General features: G+C 37.4%; 2 protein-coding genes across 5 annotated transcripts in view; one reads left to right on the top strand and one right to left on the bottom strand.

Moving 5' to 3' along the window:
• Nucleotides 1-20530, top strand: part of TDRD9 (tudor domain containing 9) — a 70177-nt gene that overhangs the window by 4727 nt on the left and 44920 nt on the right. The window contains 2 exon segments of the mRNA XM_032112777.1: nucleotides 13647-13753; nucleotides 20399-20496. Of these exon segments, the coding sequence (XP_031968668.1) occupies nucleotides 13647-13753; nucleotides 20399-20496 (205 nt within the window).
• On the bottom strand, nucleotides 549-4495 carry RD3L (retinal degeneration 3 like). Of its 4 annotated transcripts, XM_032112779.1 has the most exons (5): nucleotides 4414-4495; nucleotides 4150-4322; nucleotides 3152-3243; nucleotides 2161-2463; nucleotides 549-1320 (listed from the first exon to the last, which is right to left on the bottom strand). In XM_032112779.1, exons 4-5 carry the CDS (start codon nucleotides 2454-2456, stop codon nucleotides 1023-1025), a joined length of 594 nt encoding a protein of 197 aa, XP_031968670.1. In that variant the 5' UTR covers nucleotides 2457-2463; nucleotides 3152-3243; nucleotides 4150-4322; nucleotides 4414-4495; the 3' UTR covers nucleotides 549-1022. The 4 variants fall into 4 exon arrangements, with proteins under 4 accessions (XP_031968670.1, XP_031968671.1, XP_031968669.1 ...); XM_032112780.1 differs by having other exon boundaries at nucleotides 3152-3240; nucleotides 4150-4438; XM_032112778.1 differs by lacking the exons at nucleotides 4150-4322; nucleotides 4414-4495 and adding an exon at nucleotides 3470-3680.

The following is a 20530-nucleotide window of genomic DNA, read 5'->3' as shown; positions in this document are numbered from 1 at the left end:
TGGGAGCACAATTGGAAATGTAGCCAACTGAGTTCTGGCATATGTTTTCTTTGATTTTCTGCTCTAATTGCCTGCTGTGACTGTGACTGCTACGTATGTGATTAATCTTGTAAAACTTTGTGTACCCCCAGTGATAGATAATAGCAGCTGAAAAACATTAAATTTTGTTATGTGTAAATTGAGAATGAACACCTTGTGTGTTGGAAATGATCTGTTGACTCCTTGGATAGTCTAGAGAAGTACCATCTGATTTGATCAAAATGTTGAAAGTTTAATGCAGAATTTGGATTTCAGAACAGCTTTCAATAAGTCAAATGAAAAATGGCTATTTGAAATTAAATAATTCAATAATTTTTTCAAGAATAGAGAGATAGTTGTTAAATGCTGTTAAGTATCTAGTAGTTTTGTTCAGTTGTCCACCTTGATATACTTGCATGTGCAAAGTATAGTTTAGAAAAAAAATATAGAAATAGTACCTGCAGCATGTTATATGTTCCATCCGTGTTTTCATGCAACTTATTCTTGACGTTAAGAAATAATTACTCAGCTCCAAAAAGTATTTACCAGTTTATTTGATACAACTGATAGTTATATTAAACCATTTCTTTTACACAGTATAAAGTTCCCATAGAGCCTAAAAGCTATGTGACAAACACAGAAGTTTTTGTCTAACACTGTGGATTGATGCTGTTTCAAAATATGGAAAGCAATCTTTTTTTGTTGTTTAAATACTTCTAGCTCTATGTGGCTAAAAATTAAGATGCTTCAGAGTTTTTTTCAGAAACATCTACATTTTTGATTAAAAGATGGCTTCAAACACAACAGCTCTAAGAAGCTATAACGATAAAAGGTGAGTTGATACTTAAAGTTACTGCATACTAGCTATTACAAAGGATTTTAATATCTGAACTTGGAATAAAAAGGGGAGCATGTCACATTTCTTACTCTTATGTGTCTGGATGGCAATTACAAGAAAGGAATGCGGGTGGCTACATAACTTTTTGAAAGTAACACAAACCAACTTAACTTGAGGGGTAGTAATAGGGTAGATTCCAGATTCTGTGAGAGAAGGTGGGAAACATGCTTTGTGTGTTTTTGTCGACATAACTTGAAACCGTGGGGATTTCATCTTTGTCCGACTTGTTGGAGCTGTTGCCATGCGGACTGAAATGTTCAGAGCAATTTGTATTCCATGCATCTATCAGCTGCTCTGCTTGGTTTTCTCTCTCAATGGTGGTAAGAAAATCTTTTAAAACCTGCTTGAATATGTAGACTATTTCCCAGGGTAAAACATCATTTTCTGCCAAAACTTCACGAAATCTAGAAACAAACAAAAATTGAAATCTAATCATTGGCACTGAAAACTTTTCTTCTCTGCTCATTTGGGGGTGGGGGAGGAGGAAGTGACTGCATTCTGGTGTCACTTTTTCCTTGCTGCCACATTTCCCCACTCACCTCCCCCAGAAGATTGTAAGAGGAAAAGAGCTCTTGACAATGCACTGGCTGTGCTCCAGCTATTGTGGATTGAAAATGGTTGTGATTGGGTAGGCTTTTTTTTTTTTTTTTTTTTTTTTTTTTGGGTCCATCTGGGTAACTTGATTTAAACTGACTTTGCCCTTAGGTATATTCTGGGCTTTAAAAGGTAAATGGACTTATTCTGTCGTTTCTGAGTTCCCAGAAAATGAACCTAAAATGCAGGGATAGGAGAATTTTTTTTTATAAAATGTGTGGAGGGATTTTTTTTTAAAATTTAGTAATTTACAGTGATTTTCTAGTTTTTAGGAGCTTTCTGGTATTGTGGGCAGCAAGGCTGGATTTCTGCCTAGTAGTGCAATGCATTAGTCCTTTTATTTGATTTTTAGTTGCTGGGTTGCTATTTAATAAATAATAGGGATAAGAAACAGGAAAAACTGGAAGCATCGAAAGGTCATATGAGATTTCCTTTGTTTGGATTAGACCAGGAAAATCCTGATTTAAAACTTCCTTCAAGTGCAACATATTAAAGTGATGATGTAATTTCTAAAACACCTGTAAAAATGCGCTCCAGTTGCTGGTCATTGCCGCTTTTGAAGACCAGAGCCAAATACAAACTTTGATTAGGTAGAGAAACATCTTACTTGTGATAGAGAGTTCAGAGTCAGGGAAATACAAAACAATTACCTGCTGAGAACAGTTCCTGTTTGGCAAGGCTGGATTTGTGAGCACAGAACTTCGAGCTGCCGTTGCTCAGTAGCTGGAATTGTTGCTTGAGGGTTTTGGTTCTTGAGCCAGTTGTAATCCATGCCCGTTTTCTGGACTTTCTGTTCATTTTCAATCTCTTGCACTAGTCTTTCACGCTCTTTCAGGTGCCATTTCAACTCCCTCAATAGGGTTTTTGTAACTACTTCTGATCCAGGACATCTTGTGGGTTTGCAGGAATCAGTTTTTGACCATTTCATCCAGCCGAAAAGTGGCATTTTTAGGCTGTAAGGGGAGAGGAAAAAAATGAGTTTTGCTTGTGTGTGTCCAACTGATTTAGTTCTTTTTACCTGTAGACTTCCTTCTTAGGAACTGAATGTTTGAATGAAACTTTTTTATGATCGTAAAATAGTTCGCTGTACAAAATCACCAGGCCATAATGAAATACGACAAGCCTTACACACCTTATAATTTTTCCTGTCTCTTTTCTGAGTTAACATACTATGTGAAATTTACAGCATTTGAAAGGGTATATCTATCGTCTTGGAAATATTTCATATTTTATCTTGAGAGTATATATGATTAAAAAAAAACCCAAACAAAACCAAAAAACACCAGGGAAAAACCCCACAAACCCCATCAAACAAACTAACAAAAAATGCCCCCAAACCCCACAAAAAACCCAATCAAATAAGAGCACTCCCTCCCAACGAAACACAAAGCCCCAAACCTCCGAAATTTGAAGTTACACATACATTTAAAAATGAAATTAATTAATTGATAGTTAAGTACTGGAACTTTGCAAGATCTGGTTTTACAACGTAGGTATCAATTTTTATTTTAAATATTTTAATTAAATTATTGTTCACATAATCTGGAAACAGAAATCTGGTAGAATAGACTTCTAAATTGCAGTTTGTAAGAAATCATGCACACACAAGCATGCAAATTGGAATAAAATAACATAAATTACCTCTGCAATTGTCTGTCAACAGTGTTGTTTCAGGTGAGTTTGCTTGAAGGTCTCTTATTCTAGCATATCCCGTTTGCAGGTTGTTAGTACTGCTGGAAGAAAACAAGGGGTTTTTTTCTCTTTTTCCTTTTTTTTTGTTTTTTTTTCATTTACTCAAACTGTGCTCAGAAAAAATTACTTTCTGTACTGAATATGGCAGTTTAAGCTTTTCTGCTTTTAAGGTTCTTTTTCATCCTCTGTACTGGAGAGAAGCAGTAATCCATTTAACCTAACATGGTCTCTTAAATACTTCCTACCAAGTCCATTAAGATCTCCTACCTTTGAATTGAATTCTGCCGATGGCAGCAGTTTGAAAAAAGATGGTAACAATTTCAAATGCTTGTTGCTAAATCCATCCAAATGTATTGTTGGCAGTGAGATGAATAATGATAGTCTGAAGCAGCTACAGACGTGCTTGTAGCTAAAGTTAAGGCTGTCGTATGATGTGATGCTTGGCTGTGCATAGCTGTAGGTCACAGTTTAGAGCTGTATTTTTATGCCCGTAGAGTGCTAAAAATAACTATGTTGCTTTTATCATCAAACTAAACTTTCAGGCCATTGAGATGCTGGAAGACTTATCTCCCATTAGAGGGGGATCAAGCTGTTCTGCTGTCATTTTTAAACAGCTAAGAATAGTTTTTCTCTAGTAAAGATCATCTAAAGCTTTTGTTAAGTGAGTGTTGACAGAAAAGATGTATTTGACAGTTGCTCAGGATTTTGTCGCTACATTAAATGCTTCTTCAGATGAATTTCATCAATCTCATGGTTCTATACTTTTTCATTACTGTGCATAGCTGTTAGCATTTTTAATTAACATTTCAAATGTGTTTAAAGAAGCCAGGCTGTAACACCTGCAGTGTGCCATGAAAGACACGTTAATCTAATTAAAGGAATAGAATGATAAGGAGATGCAAATTGAGGTCAAACTGATGTAAAAAGCCCAGAATTGTAAGTCTTACCATAGACATTGCTTCTCTCTGAACTGGCTGTCAGCTGCCTGCTCCCTCTTTCCTTGATGAATATTTTGAGCATATCCATTTTTAAGGTTCATTCTCGGGGATGGCACTGTGCACGCCAAAGGTCGCTGAAGGAGCCATTTTCCGTTCCAGTTATCCGGTCTCTTCCTATTAATCTAAACAGTAGCCATGGTTTAAGAAATGCTGCCTTTCTTCCCCTTGTTCTAATGACTGTCTTTGCTTCTCCTAAGTGTTTTTCATTCTTACCTTTTTCCCCTCCGCTGGTGTGTTGAACTGTTGGGAGAACAAAGGTTCTCTAAATTTGTTCTAGATGTCATACAACATAAAGGATGACGTGTATGGCTGTTATTAAAGCTGATACTACTTATACATTGGAAAAATTCAAATGTCAGTATTAATCGTCTTCAACTGGAAGGTTTTCACATTGCATTGTATGTGGTACTATGAAAAAGGAAGGGAGCTAGGTTTATGATGACAGAACTGTCCTGACAGATTTTCAGATGAAATTAAAATGCTCCTTGCCACCTCCTTTACAGCACAGTTAACATGTCACCACTTTTTTCCACTGTATCAATCTGCAAGTAAACTGCTGTACAGTGTAAAACCATTACAGCATCTTTGTAAATTAGAGATGCCTACTGGAAGGTGTGCAGAGTAATTAAATGAGAAACCTACAACTTAATCTTTGGTTACATCGTTGAAGATTCAAGGCAGGATCCTGAGGGTTGTGTTTATCTTTCAATTGGTAGGAGAGCATTGAAGCTGAAAATTTGTATTGCTTCTACTTTTGTATGCAATTCAGGTGTGTATTCAGGAAAAGATGACTGCTCGTGTGGGGCTGGCACTGGAAACTGGACCTCAAATGTACAGCAGTAGTTTATGCCGTTTCTATCCATGGTTATCTCCTGGAAGCTTTTTTAAGAGTTAAAATTCTACCCAGCTGTCCCTAAATGTATTTGTGGATCTGCAGTGCTGTGTCAGGGTGGAAGTTTTGCCTTGACTTAGGCTGATAAGTGGGTCTGTTCCCTGAAGGCACTGTGGAGTTTGTCTTTATTAGTAACTTAGTTAATAATGTCTTAGTGCCCAGCTCTGAGCGTCCTCAGTCAGAATAACAAGTGTTCCCTGGTGCATATGCAGAACAGCTCCTATAGTCATGTGCTGGGTTTATTCTGTTATTTTCTTTTACCCTGAATATAAATTACACTCAGTTCCGTTTACTCCTTGATTTTCCAAGGTATATTTAGGGAGTCTGTTATTAATTCTTAATTTGTCTGAGGTGAAAGAATTGTCAGTGTGGTGTTAGTACCTGTCATGTTAAAAGAATTCCTCCAAAGGTGGTGTTTGCACCCATGGTGATGGGTGTGTTCTGGGTATGGTTTGTACTGAAGAGCTGCAACCAAACCCAGCATTGCTGGGAGAACGCTCATTTTCAAAGTGATTTTGTTCTGCCATGTGGGTGGCTTGGTGTGCAGGGATGTTTCATGGGAGTGCAGGTATGGTTCATGGCTCTATTAACCTGAAAATATCTGGTACTCAAAATCTCATCTGTTCAAGTAATTCCTCTTTTGTCTTTTCCTGTTTGATATCACAGATGTAAGGGGGAACTTGACAATTAAGATGTAACTTAGAAATACTGGTTGCTTTTAATTTTTTTAAAGTTAAAATTTCTGTCAAGTTTTATGTTGAAGGCATAGCACAGCTACAGAGTAAAGATATTTTTGTACACTTAGGACGTGAGTACAACAGACAACATACAGATTTAAATAGTTGAAACTTACCACAGGGATATAGAGAATGCATGTTTTGGGGGTGCTGAATATGCCTGAATTTTGACTTCTTTGGTGCAAAAGCAAAGCATAACTCCAAAGGAGTGCGTTAAGAATGACAGTGGGGTGGTTTTGTGAATATTTGCAGGACATTAGCCTTTGAAATGAGTGAATTCTTACTTGAAAATCATCGTGACTATCTCTACCATCTACGTTGAGAAGATGTGGCTGTTTCTTGGCTAGAAAGAAATGACACAAGATGTTTATTTTACCCTGTCTGCTGCTTTTTTAAATACCTTGAAGGCTTTTTCTAAAAAAAACCCCAAAAACCCACAAAGTAAAATAATGCTTTTAACAGAGGAAACTTAAATATTTACATGATGTGTGATTAAATAAGTTGTACATTCTGAATATGACCTTTCAACACTACAGTAATGAGTAACTTACTGTAATAATGCAGAAGGCATATTCCTGAAACAGGCTTATCATGCTTGCAAATCTGCTACTCACAAAGAATAAATGTTCTCTAGGGATCAGCTGTTTTTCCAAGTGTAGTGTTTTCTTATGAACAACTATCGCTCCAATTGTATTCTGGGAGAAAAAAGCTGCAAATTAAAGTCAGCTCTGAGTACAGCAAGAAGACTAGTCATAAGACATGTGCCTCAACGTCACATACACAAAGTTCCTAAACTGACAACCAGGTCCTGTTATAAAAAAGGCAGTCTAGTTAAACCTGGGGCTGCTGCTGTGCCTGTCTTTAAGGTCTAGGAATTCAGTACTTACTTGTGCTGACGTGGCTGTTGGACAACACACTTTTTTTTTTTTTTTTTTTTTTTTTTGACACAGCCAGTTTGGGAAGTTGGTGCTGAACAGCAGTTTGTTCAAAACCAGCTCCATTTAACCAAATATTATACTGAGGTGAGCATCCAGGCATGATAAATGGTGAGAAGAGTTGGAGGAGAAGCTTCTTACTCTTTTCTTTGGAAAATTTTATGGCATCTGTACCGTCTGAGATGTTATTGGCTCTTCTAGTTGAAAGGGACAAGAAGTACAGCTCTCTTTATGAATGAGGCATATGTCACAGACTGCGTGACACTGAGAAATTATTATCCTAATTCTTACTTGACCAAAAGTGCTGATAGCAGGTCATAATCATTGCTGCCTAGCTAACATTTCAACACCCTGGTGTAGTGTTACGTGTTCCATAATTCTTTCTTATTATCTTTTGCTAATAATCATATACTGTGTTTTGCTGCCATAGATTTTGTCTGAAGGGCTGGTGATTCTTGTGGGTTAAGCTCCGTAGACACCTCAGCACCACAGAGCCCCTCACTTACACTTTGCTCCCCCTCAGTGGAATAGGGGATGAGGAATGGAACAGAGAAAGAAAAAGAAAAACTTGGGTTCAATATAAAAGCTGTTTTAAGAAGTGGAACAAGAGAGAAAAACAAAAAAAGTGATGCAGAGGCAGCCACACATCACCTCTCATGGGCAGACCAGTGTCCAGCCAAGTTATGAACAATAGATGGCAAACTGAACTGAAACCCCACTCTTTTCCCTTTTTGTTGGTGAGCATGACACTACATGCATCTTTCTGGTTTGTTTGTGTTGCCTTCCTGGTTATGCCCCCTCCCAAACCCTTGTGCACCCTCCAGCCTATTTATGGGGCAGGGGAAGGTACAGTGTAAGAAACAGCGAGGTCCTTGATGCTGTGCAAATGCTGTTCAGCAGTAACGAAGACATTTGTTTTCAGAAGTGCTGATTTAGTCACAATTTTAAAACACAGCATCATGAAAGTGCTATGAAGAAAATAACCCTATCCCAGCCAGCTCCAGAACAGTTACAAAGAAAGGTTACCAATGCTCCCATCATCTGAGCAGAGAGAGATTTCATAATATAATTTATCCATAGCTAGCAGGTTGGATGGTTTCCTTCCATTTATAAGTGCAGCACCACTCTTTGGGTTTAATCAACTTTGTAGGGTATTTTCTTTTGATTTGACAGAACAATTTGCTCAGGCTGTTTTGGGCTGCAGACAGATGGTGAGTCTACTTCCTCTGATCACTTCAGACAGCATTTGACTACTGCTTTTGGTTTTTTAACAGTTATGAGCATAATTTGCCGTAAGTCTACACAAGAAGCCTCCTGGTAAGACTCCACATTTGGTCCTTTGCTGTGACAGTGAAGAACAGAATAATTTTCTTTTAGCAGTGTTAACTGACAGAAGTTTGAGTAAGCTATCATTGCACTTCTGGTGCTGAGATGAATAAAACCAGGACATGTTTGAAGCTGATTTCTTCCAGTTGGACTGTGTAACGTTAATGTCTCTGGTGCTGATGACACTTCACTAATAGGCAGGGGAGTTTTAGGCATCAATTTGAAATTGAGGCTATCCTGCTTTTAATACTAATCTTCAGGAGCATTCTTCTAAATTCAGAGCAGTCTCTTACTTGCATTTTATTTTTCTCAGAGATTTATTTAATCTGGATTTTACCAAGTTGGTGACCAAATGCAGAAAGAGAAGTCCATCAGCAGCTCATCTAGAAGAGTCCAGTTCTTTGAAGCCCAGCAATTCATCCTACTGACAGAATCCGGGAGCAGAAGACAGTTAATTTGAGGATTTGGGCTGTTTCATCCTGGCCTTTGTGCTTGTTATGTTTCTTGGATTTTAACTGTGAATAAGGTGCAGAGTTACTGGTTTGATATATGTGAAGTATTTTTGAGTTGTTGAGTTTCCATAGTCTATCCAATTCCAAACATTTGCATTTGAGTTTTTCGGGATTCCACAGTTGTTTTAGTGCTCTTGCCCCCCCCACTCCCCAGCCTACTTAAGGTTTTAAAACAGGCAATCTGAATAACACCTGTGAGTAAGAACAGTGCAAGCCTTTTAAAATGCTTATATATGGAGACTTTGTCACTAAATCTAGCAAATTACATTTTAGAACAGCTCTCTTACTGGGAAAAACCTCTGCACCTTACTGATTCGTAGATTCTTGAAATAATATATAGTGACTTTGTGAAATCTGTATTTTAGTTTTTAATAGGTTACATTTATTCTGAATTCTATTAATTCAGTCTGTTTTTGTGGCTGAAACATGGCTTTTGAATGACAGTACGTGATTTCATTGAAGTTAGTGTATTTCTGCAGGTAGGACTGATCTTTTGTATAGAAAACCAACTTCCAATTAAAAGGAAAGTAATTTTTAATATGTCCTTCAGTAAACCCAGTGGAAGGTTATTTACTGTCATGGCAAATGTTCAGTTATGTAAAGTGTCACATTACTTTAGTTTCAGAAGAGAAGCTTTGAAACAGTCTACTGTATATATCTTACTAAAATTGTACGGCAAAATACTGCTCTGTATGTTACAAGGTTAAGTGTTTTTTTCAAGTGATTTCCCCCCTCCCCAAAGATCTGTAAATAGGTGGGCAGTTCGTGTGTGTGACAGAAGCCATGACTTGAGGCAGTCCTTCTCTTGTCATCTGTGAAATGGATGACACTAGTTTTATGTTCAACTCCTAGTCCCATGTGCATATGATTTTTTGTGTTAAATGAGGCAGAACATAAATGAGTAGAAAGTTCATGTATAAGACTTTTTAAAAACGCAATCCCAGAAGACTTTGATGTTTCAGTTTTGTCTCTAAGATGGGCATATTCTAGAAGTTATATGGCCTTGAATAGGAGCTTCTACCCTGAAATTAGGTGGTTAATAGAAATTTTTTTGAAATTGGATAAGCAAGCATCTTAATCCTTGGAATTTCATTGCATGCTTGGATATTTTCTTCATACAGTCAGGTGTGCTGCGTAAGCAATGTTTATTTTTTTTCAGGGAATAAGATTACATATCTCTGTTAGTTTAATAAAGCTTTTTTTAAGCATTTCTTCCAGAAGCATTAACTGTGTTCAGTGTAGGCATTGGCATTGTAGTTAATTTATGTCATCAGAAAGGGCCAAACAAATTACCTGTCATAGTTATGGTTGAGATTGGGCTGTTGATTCTAACTTGAATGTATGCGAAAAATGCTTTGGTGGTTATTATTTCAAGAGCTCAAATACAATTATTTACTCAGTATACTCTCTTATGGCCTTGTTGATTTATTAGAGGTCATTCTATAGCTTGAAGAAAAGAAAGACCTTTCTCTAGCTGAATTTGTTTAAAGAAAGGCACCCTCAGTGTATTTGAAAGCATTTACAATCAAATGTGTCAACAATTTTTGGTGTTAAACTGTGTTTCCCTTCTAGTAATTCCCCTGAAGTGGCAGCTTGTATTTAATTTTGTGTTTAAAAATACCTTGTTTCAATCAAATGCTCAAAATTAGTTTGACTGGGCATGTGTACCAAGATTACTCATATTTCAGAAAAATGCTACCGTAGTTAAACCACATGATACGAAGTGAGGAAAGAATCCTGTTACCTCATAAGACAGTGTTAATTCTTTTCCAAGCAGAGGAGTGCACCTCTTTGCCTGGATGGAAGGGGTCTTGCCAGCCACTGCTTGTCAGGCTCAAAGTTCTGTTTGCTACTTCTGAGAGTGTTTCTGAAAATAGGTAGGTCTTGAAATGTACACACCTTCATGGGTAGATCTGAGGATGTAGCAAGAGTTACTTGTTGAGTGAAGTCACTGACTGATTGTGTTCTCAGCACTTTATAACTTTGTTTGCCTTTGTCCACTTTGGGTGAACAGTGTCACATGGTTGCAAGTTCAGCCATAGAAATCTGGCTCCTTTAGAGAAAGAAATACACCCTTGATATGCATAAGATCAAGTTCACCTACTTTTTAAATATTCTGGTTTTTCTTCCTTGCCCCTCATTTTAAAATCTCCTGCATTTCCTTCAGTTTGTGACTTGAAATTTCAGTGATTGTGTTAGTCACAAAAATGCTTTTTATTGCTTCTTAATTTGGTAGAATTTTGGCTGTTTTGTATGTGCAGCTGAAAAGGCTGGAAACTGGAAAGCCTAGGGAATAGGTACTGTAACATGGCAGGTGTACCAAAGGCAGGTTTTCACTGTCAGGAAGAATAGAAATGGGGAAGAAATAACTGGTGTATGGAACAGACAGGGGATTCATAAGTAGAATCTAGAAAAGTGCCTTCATTAGCATAGCCGTTCTCTAGCCTGGAATTGATTTGAATTTCTGAATCTTGTTATTCTTTTGCTGTCAGCAAATTTTGTTTAAAATCATTAGATTTCCACCTAAGGGAAATTTCTTTCTCCAGGTATATAGGATGATATACCTCCCACTGATGGCATATTGATGATTACTTAGAAGGAGTCTATCATTCTGGTGATGTAGGGGAGCTCCAGGGGGCTTCATAAGGATTTCTTTCCATTTTGCTTAATACCCCCCGTTATTCTGTAAGCTTTTAATTTTATTAATGCTGAAAGGTACAGCATTAAAACATCAATAAATGATACAGCAAAGCTTATTTGTTCATTTCATAGTCCCATATGTAATTTTCCAGTTGCATATTATTTTTCTCAAGACTGGGGCCTGATTTGGTCAGTCAAGTGTGCGATTTTCATTCCTAATGACTGGCTATTGAATGTCTTGTTTATTCATTGTGTAGCCTGAGGTTTATTTACTGTGTGCTGTTTTCCGAAGACGGAAAACCTAAATCTTGAAATAAAATATTCAGATATTTAAAAAAAAAAAAATCTATTCTCACAAATGACTGAGGTCATGCTGTCCTCATTTTCCTTGTTGTACAGGAAAGTTGTACAGGCAAAGGTTGAAAGCACATATATATATATATATACACACACACACACTTCTGGGAGCCTGTTTTGAAATGCTTAAGAGTCTTAAAATTCCAGGAGATGTAATTAATTAATATGTCTATTTGTTTATTTATTTAGTTATTATTGTTCCTTATCTGTTCCTTAACTGATTTCAGCTGCTGCTTAATACTGATGCATCTGCAAGGCCTTAACTGCAAGCAACGTGCACAGTCCCACCTTTCCCAGCCTTAGCCCCTCAGTGGGAGTTTTCTATTGCAGTGATTTGCTTGCTGTTGCTCAGGGCTCTGACAAGCAATACCTGCTCCTCTGTGACAGCACTGACTGCTTGCACTGGATAGCTTTTCCTCTCATGGAGAGTCTAAAGAAAAGTTACATTTACTGCATAACCAGGTTTTATTTTCAGAATATGGGTGTCCAGTGCACTCAGTGAGGCTGCAGGTTTATGGAAGTGAAAAAATAATTGGTTAGATCTGTAAAATCTGTACAGTGTGTGCATACAATGCTGCTCAAGTGAGATTGTGCAGCCAAGCTTCATTACGGTATTTTCAGCTACTGAGTGCTTGACTTTGATACCGTAATTGAATTTTTGGGTTTTATTTGTGTTAAATATAGACTCGGTAGAACTTACATTGCAAGCAGTCTGATATCCTGTATATGAATTTTTGTATATATTGTCTCAGATTCAGACCTTCTGAGGAGTGTTTCAGAAGGGTTTGAGTTATGCAAGTGTTGGAAGTAGGCAGCTGTTGCTCACGTAGCCATTGTGCAGATGGCTGCTGAATCTTGCATTAAGAAATACTTGAGGTCTGGGGGAAATTGCTGTAGATCTATGCCCAAAATATTGTTAAAATTGGATCAGAAGCTATTTCCTACTGTGTTGGCAGCAGTAGGTGATAAGTACTTAGTGTTCTGTTCTGAACTGGGCTGAGTGAATAGTCTGTAGCAGAGCCAAGCTGGCACAGAGTTTGCCTTGGCAGAGAAGGTGGGTGCTCTGTGGCGTCAGAATCATGGGTATTTCCCTCTGTTGAGGGCTGTGTGACATAGTGCCATGTTAAAAATCTCATGTAGCTTTCAGTGTCATTGTCCTTGGAGTCAGCATTGCCTGTTTTTTGGGTCAAGAAATAAAGACTTCCACAGCACTGTCCTTTCATAAGACACAGAAACGGTTTTGCTGTGCCTTAGTGAATTGCTGTCTAGGAAAGGCACAGGGCCCCGTTTAAGTTAATGTGCAAAACTGTAATTTCAACCCCTAGTTTGTATTTTTTAAAAAAACCCCTACTTTTGATGTGTTCAAAAGTCTTCTATGTTTTATGTTCATCTGTGATTTAATAACCATACAGTTAATTGTTGTTTACATGATATGTTATTCTCTAGTGAATTTCATGTGGATTTCTTCACACTGTTTATGTAGAAGAGACTTTCTAATTTCATTACATTTATATCATGAGTAACATTTCTTGTGTGTAATAGATTTCCATAAAATTCAGTGATCAGGTGATTGTGTTTTTTTCCCTGACCACCATAATTTCTTGGCTTCAAGTCAAAATTTTATTCTTAAAAGCAGTTGAGATGATTGTGTTTCCTCCTGTCTTCTTCCCCTGTCCACAGGGAATCATGCAAGAACTAAATGTATTTTCCTAATTGTATGTGGCGAGAATTGATGAAACAGAGCTATTTTATCTTTGTTGAGAAGAAATTGTAGTCTTTCATTAGAAGAGAAATTCCTCGGTATTGAAGACTTAAAGGATGGTATTTTGGGAGCTCAGTCTTCTTGAGTCTAAACAAAAAGATTTAATATGGCATTTTCCTCAGGCTAGTATCTTAATGCATAGACTAATTTTTTTTTCTGAAGTTTGTTCATTGAAGTAGTTCCTGCATGACATGGAGAACTTCCTGTATAATGCTGTTATTTCCAGAGATACCAAAGACTTGGATTAGGAAGCATTTATTGATTTATTATTCCTTTCCTCTTCAGACTGCCTATCTCAGAGAGCGTTGGAACTGAATATACTAAAAAATACAGACAAGCAGAGGAACAAGAGCTGAATGTAGCTGGAAATGATCAGGATGTCTATAAACCAGGTGAAAAAAGAAATTAAATTATTTGCTTCCTATTACAAACTCAGATAAACCCGTCCTTTTTCTCCCTGTTGTCTTTACCCTATCTCCTTCTCTAAACAAAACTATGAATGTATTTGTTAGCTTAGTGAGGTATGTGCATTAGTTTGTTATATATAAAGCATGGTATTAAAAAGTAAACACCTCATTCTCTGGAAACCACAATGTATAATGCTGTTGGATAGGTAAATGTGCACACATCTGGCTTGTTGTATTGGTAAATGTAGATATGTGATTGAAATAAATCTACAAGAAAAAGACACTACTCACTAGATCATGCCTTTGTTCTGTTTTCCCATTTTCTATTTGTATTTCTCTATGTTCTTGATGGTTGCTTTGAGCTGCCTTTAGAGAGAAATTAGATTGCACTTCTTTTCTAGGAGCTCTGGTAAAAGCAGTGTAAGGCTGACTCACTTGTCAGGGCAGTTCAGCTTCAAACTCTTACTGTGCCTCTTAATTTCCAAATTTGTTAATGTAGCTGATTTCATGAGAAAAGGACATTTATGTTTTATCGGTCTGTGTGTCGTTCTCTTAATACTTTCTGTATACCTTTGCTGGCGTACCAAAATGTGACAAATTAAGAAATTTTCTAGAAATTACTGTCCTTCAGTGCATCTGCAAATTCTCTGGCCTCTGGAACTCAGGCTGATGAAGCCGCTTGTGGGATCTGTCCTCAGCTGAGATGCAGTAGGGGCCCTTGTCCAGTTCACCACGTGCAGTGCGCCTCATCTTCTGTCCTAACCACAAAATACTGTCTCTTGTTCCCTTGACATTGCATAAAATCTGTGGGAGAGGAGGTATTAAAAGGTGGAAATGGGGGAATAGAGACTGGAAGGAGCTTCCCATGTTGTAGTTCAGGAATGTAGTATTCCCTAGTCCTTCATGTGCTTTGCTAGGTAAGGAGAGATAGCAACAAGTTGATTAAGTTTTGTAGATGTTTCTTTAATAATACAGTGGTATTGATTAATGCAAGGAAATACCATAGCTCATTCAATACCTTTTACCTATTAAATCAGAATTCTGTCTAAAAAATAGACTAGTAACTTTAGCAGCCCTAGTCATTAGCATGACTTTGGATGGGACTGATGCTAGCAGTGTTCCTTCTGTAAAAGAAACAGGATTGTAATTTAGGCATTTTAGGAAATACTTCTGTGTAGTCATCCTAGTACATTATTTTATAAATACCTTTTTTTTTTTGTCGACCCTAAAATATTTGTCCTTGAAATTTATACCTTCTAATATTTATTCTCACCTTCCACTTGTAACTTACTGAAACAGCATCTAGTTAGCAAAGAACCTTAAAAAACCACTAAAGTATTGGCATATTACGTAATCTCTTACTATTAATCTGTTAGATATTTTCCTCAGTCCCTTGCCCCCCTTCTCCCTGTTCTGTTCTTTGTCTGTCTCATTGTCTGGAGTCTCAGTTGCTTCAGGAGCTGTTCGTGCAGTGTTGATGCCTGCCTGCTCTCATCAGTGCTCTGCTCCCAGCGGTATGTGATCCAGTGGCAGACTCTAAGCAAACTGGATAGTGACAGGACTGGAACATTCCTACGGCGTTCTGAGGCTGAGCTGCCAAATCCCACCTAGATAACATAAAAACTTCAGAAAATCCTGGTTCTTACTGCTATTAGCTTTGACTTACAGATAGACTCAGAAATACTGTGTTAGGATAGTAGAATAAAAAGCATAAGTAACATAAGAATTGTACTGTTAATTTCATAGTTCATGTGTATGTTGTTCCACATTTAAGGCCGCTCTTCTCTTAATGTAGTGTGCTCATCATTCAGATTTCAAGAGTTTCAAGATGTATTTGTAACTATCAGCTATGTTGATCTGGAAGGGTATGTTCTCCTCAAGAACATGAGAATTGTCATAGTTGATGAAGGATTTATCTAGACCAGGACCTGTGAGTCGAGCTGTGTTGAGTACAGATGTAGTCAAGAAATAACCTTCACATGGACATGAGAAACTGATTTGCTCTGAAGGTTCTGAATTGGTATCCCTTTTGTAGCTTCTTTCTCTCAGAGTTGCTGTTCTAACTATAGGCAATATTTTCTGTGCAAATTGATAGCCTGTTTTAAGTCTTGCAGTTACTGAAACTGCTTGTGTTTGTACTGCTTGTGCCTTGTTACTTGACGAAATTCTATTGAGTTTAAATCTTGTGCTTTCCAATTTCTTTGAAAGAGCATATGCTTTTATACTGAGAGGACAAACAGAAATGCCTGATCTGCTTCTGTGTTGGGGAAACAGATCATCAGGGAACTGCATTTAGAGTTCTGCTTCTGCAGAACATGGTAGAATGATACTGCTGTGAAAAGAAAGTTGAAGTGATTAAATAAAAGCAGAAGAAAATTCTTTGTCATAACTGTTACCCAAAGCAAGTAGAGCATTAGCAGTTCTTCCCTGGCCCACCAGGCTCATTTCACATTTGGTACTGGTTCTTCCAGGCTCCACACACTTTTGATTCAGTGAGGTCCTAGGGTGTTGTGCAGAGAGAAACCTTCCAGAGCTGGATGTATGGGACACTTACCACTTTAACCACCTAGTAGAAAATATTTTTTTCCAAATTTGGGAATTTTGAGCTGTACAGACTAGAGTTTTGCACTTCAGAAAGCATCTAAAATCCTTAGTTCTCTTTCTTTTTTCTTTTCTTTTTTTTTTTTTTTTGCTTTAGAGGACACAGCATTATTTTCATGAAGCTTTGTGGGTGGCAGCATTATTTTTCTGTTCTTGGTCTTCATGATTTTCATGTTATTAAATGGATGTCTTCCTGGAGGCCTTCTAGGTTCTGCCTGAAGTAATTGCTTTCAGAGAGAAAGAAGAAATTTAAACATTGTTTCTGATATATAAGAAACTGAATTCAGAAAAGATGCATGCCAGGAGGATTAATTGTAGGACAGATCCTCACCCCCAAAACCTTCTGTATATAAAATATGTTCAAATTGAAGAGGATTGCAGTAGAGAAGTCTCACCAGACAAGTATTTTCTTAGGAATTCTCTGGATTAAGCTCATCAAGGATCAGTCAGCAGCAGCTTCATGTACTTGGTGTTTAATTCAGGTAGCGCCATGTTGTGGGCAGTCCTTTTGCTTTTTGGCTCAGTGTGGCAGCCAGTTGTTGTTACGTGTAGCTTTCCTTTCCTATGAGCTTCCTTGCAAAGTGTAATCACTTTGTGTGTTGGTAGCTCAGCAGAAGAATGATGAATGATTTAGTAAGCATCTCATTTGATTCATCTAACGTGTACTTTCAAGTATATTGTAAGCATCTCATTTACTTTGCTTAGTGGCAGATAGCAATACAGGTGTGCAATCTCTTCTCCCAGAACTGGTGAATATAAAAATCTAATCTTATGTTAAAGGATCTCTTCAAATTCAGTTGAGGAAATGGATACCAGAGGGAGTACATCTGCTGTGGTTACTGAGATACTGAAAAATTGCTCTAGGCACTAGGCTGTTTTAGTTGTGGCAGTTGACGTCTCTACAGGACTTCCATAGTACTTGAAAAGGAAGTGAACAGGCAAATTCGTCTTCCCCATAACCAACTTTTCTGTTTCTTTTTTGCACTGACTCTGGATAGAGAAATTAATATTATTCATTCTGGACTGGCACTAACGCTTCTTAGACACTGAAATATTTTGCTTATCCTAAATCAGCATGGGGGGCAGTTGCATGCTTCCTCAATTTACTATTTTCAGGTTGGAAGAATACTGCATTCTCTGTATGTCAGAATCCAAGGTGCAGGTTAGAGCATGATGCCTTATGAAGGTGTGCACTGGTTGGGTCAGTTGTACTGGTCGTAATAATGCTTTTCAGAAAGTATAAGCAACTGAAAAATCAAAAGTTTGTGCTTTTCCTGCTGATAATTCTGTAGACCTGTAGCTGAATTTTTAGGTGCATCTATATTGGCAGGAATGACCTGCTTTTCTGAAGACCAGTTCTCATTGGTGGATTTATTACACATTAGATAGGAAAAATCAAAAAGAAAAACCCCAAGCAAACCCAAATGTTTGAAGATAGTTCCACTGTATGGCATAGAGTCCACAGTTGAATGGTTTTTTAAATCAGTAGAATAACCTTGGAACTTTTCATAGGGGTGTACGTTCAAATGTTCTCTTCTGCAGCAGGTCTTCGTGGTTCAGAACATGAACAGTTGGTTAAAACAGTTGGTTAAAAAATAAAGGTGAAAGTGTTAAGGTCTTTTAAGATGGTTACTCAAGTTTCCCAACCCAATTTCATTTTGTTACGTTTTTTACTAAGGATCATAATAGATTTCAGGTGGAGTTTGTCCTCAGTTTGTTAGGGTGGGGCATTTTCATTGCTGCTTGGGTCATGTCAGTGTTCATCTCAAGTTGCCAGTTTGCTGAGGCCCAAAACTGTTCTCTCTCCAGGCAGAAGTCTCACAGTTGTCATGGTATTAGTTCCCCAGGCAAACTCAGTAATGTTTCTTTCAGTTTAAGCACAGAAGACCTGTCTTGAAGAGAAAAACCCCAAACCACACAGTGTGTAGTACTTGAAGCATGGTTATATGGCCGTCAGTTCTTAAACTCTGTATGGTGATTGTGGCTAACATTGAATCACCATTTATTTCTGGTATCATTTTTTTTTTACAAATTCCTGTACTTAGGAGAGGGTAAGATATTGCTGTCTTAGAACTGTTATATAAAAAGCAGTATTAAAAAAGTTATGTTTCGTCAGTGAAAAAGATTATATATACAAAATTAAGTTGTTTCTCAGCAGGTACATGAATACTAGCAGCTGTTTCTTTACTTCTGGTTTGTTCCTTTGTGGTTTTTAAATAAAATTCTTAATTGAATTTTAGGTTAATGATTTCTTACCGATACAATGGGGTTTGTACTAAATTACAGAGGGTTATTACATGAATCCTACCATTTGAATTTTTTGTGCCTCCCTCCTTATTTATAAGCACTATTTTAAAATTGCTACTTTGTTCTTTTAACATTTTAACTTTTTGAAATTCCAGTTGTTTCTCTGAAAACCGGATAGAAGTGGGAAGGTTATGTTGCTCTAGCAGGAATCTGCTTGCACTAGGATCTGTTCCCTAGCAGCTTGGGGTTTCTTCCAGCGTTGGTCAAATCACACACAGCTATGGATGTCTCACTTGTGACATGTTTGTGCCAGAGGGAAGCCACTCAGCCTTTGTACAGAGTTGCTGTGGCAGAATGCTATATATATGAATTTTTCTGGGGAATATATTTAGAAACTTGACCAAAAGTATTTTAAATGACAGTTAATATTCTGAAAGGATGGTGCTGTCAGGTTCTGGTTTTGTTTGTGTTTAGTAGTGCAAAGTAGATCCTTGTGCAGTGATCACCTTTCACTGTTGCATTACAGAGTCCAGGTAAAAGAATTTTTCCTGTTGCAGAATGTGGCTTTAGGAGAACTCTGTTTTTTAGTGCATTATTAAACTGTCATAGTAAGCTGTCCAGCTTTTGGGGCTTTGTTTTTTAGTGTTAGAATAACTTAATTTGTATTCCTTGACACTTTGAGACAATCTGGGGCTTGGAACACATTGAAATGTGGCACAGAGATAAGATGCTGTTCTGCCTGCTTCTGCTTCACTGCTGTGTGAGATTGTTAGAACCTTTCCAAAGAAAGGGAGCTGTAACTGCAGTCAAGTATTTAGGCTGTAGCCTTTATTTTGAAGTAATTATTGCCTTTGTAAAAAGAATAATAGAGTTCTGTCTAGCTACTGTATTTCTTAGAGAAATAACAACATAAAAAGAAGGTTTTACTGCCTGTATGTAAGTATCCATTTCACGATAATACCTGGTGAAACCCTTTTGAAGTGGAAAGCATTTCCATTTTTGATTTCATTATGCTGTGGGTTTTTTAGCTAAATTGTTTAATTGTAACTTGCAGAATTGTTGTTTACCACAGCCTTGTCCAGGTTTTCCCCTTCTACACCTCCAGACCTGTTCTTTTGTTTTTCATGGTCAAACCAACTGCAGACCTCTGAGCAGAAGCTCACGCTGGCACTGAAGGGTCTTTATCCTGTATTACCCAGTGACAATGGGGACTAACTCCTGCCAAGAGACTGCAGAGTGTAGTACCACACTGAAAGGTTATCATGGTGCTAAAACCAGATTTATTTTAATTGCTAAGTGGTAGAAATATAATGGTCTTCCTGTCAATAAATGGCTTATTTTGTACTGTGGCTCCAGTAGACTTCAAGAGGAACAACAATTCAATATGAATAAGGCATATTTTTTCAGTATTGTAAAAAATTCTTAGGTTTACAGGTAGAAGTGGCAGTTGTAATGCAAACTGCAAAAATCCAATTTTTTAAATTAAGAGAAAAACATAGATTAACATAGAAAAACATATAGAGTTGTATACATCCTTTACACTGATGGTGGTTTACACATAGAAGCAATGTTTCTCGGAGCTCCTTCCAGTAAAACAGCAGTTGCATAAACACAAAATATCTTCAATTTACTAATACTAAAAAATATTAATTCTATTAATACTTAAAGTATGCAGTTCACATTTTAGAGAAGTTAGGTTTCCGAATACTGTTGTCATAATCTCCTGCTGGTCTTTCCCTTTCTCTATTGAAGTAAGTTACTCTTGGTTATTTTTGTGCCTAGGTACTTCATTGTCTCAGTGTGAATCAAGTGATTCAACTTCTATACCAATAAGTAAGTGTAAATATTTGGATATGCCTACAGCCAAACACAGGGAAAAGGTAATGTCAGTGTGCTTTCTCCTATGGAATAAAT

This window comes from Corvus moneduloides, chromosome 6, assembly GCF_009650955.1.
Source record: "Corvus moneduloides isolate bCorMon1 chromosome 6, bCorMon1.pri, whole genome shotgun sequence".
NCBI classification, from domain to species: Eukaryota; Metazoa; Chordata; class Aves; order Passeriformes; family Corvidae; genus Corvus; species Corvus moneduloides.
The sequence above is the reverse complement of the archived record's forward strand: the minus strand, read 5'-3'. Positions and strand labels throughout refer to the sequence as shown.

Excerpts from the sequence above, each read along its gene's own strand:
- RD3L (XM_032112779.1), bottom strand. The coding sequence starts at position 2,456 with ATGCCACTTTTCGGCTGGATGAAATGGTCAAAAACTGATTCCTGCAAA. Across the intron at positions 1,321-2,160 it reads ACAGGAACTGTTCTCAGCAG|ATTTCGTGAAGTTTTGGCAG; the intron begins GTAATTGTTTTG and ends GTTTGTTTCTAG.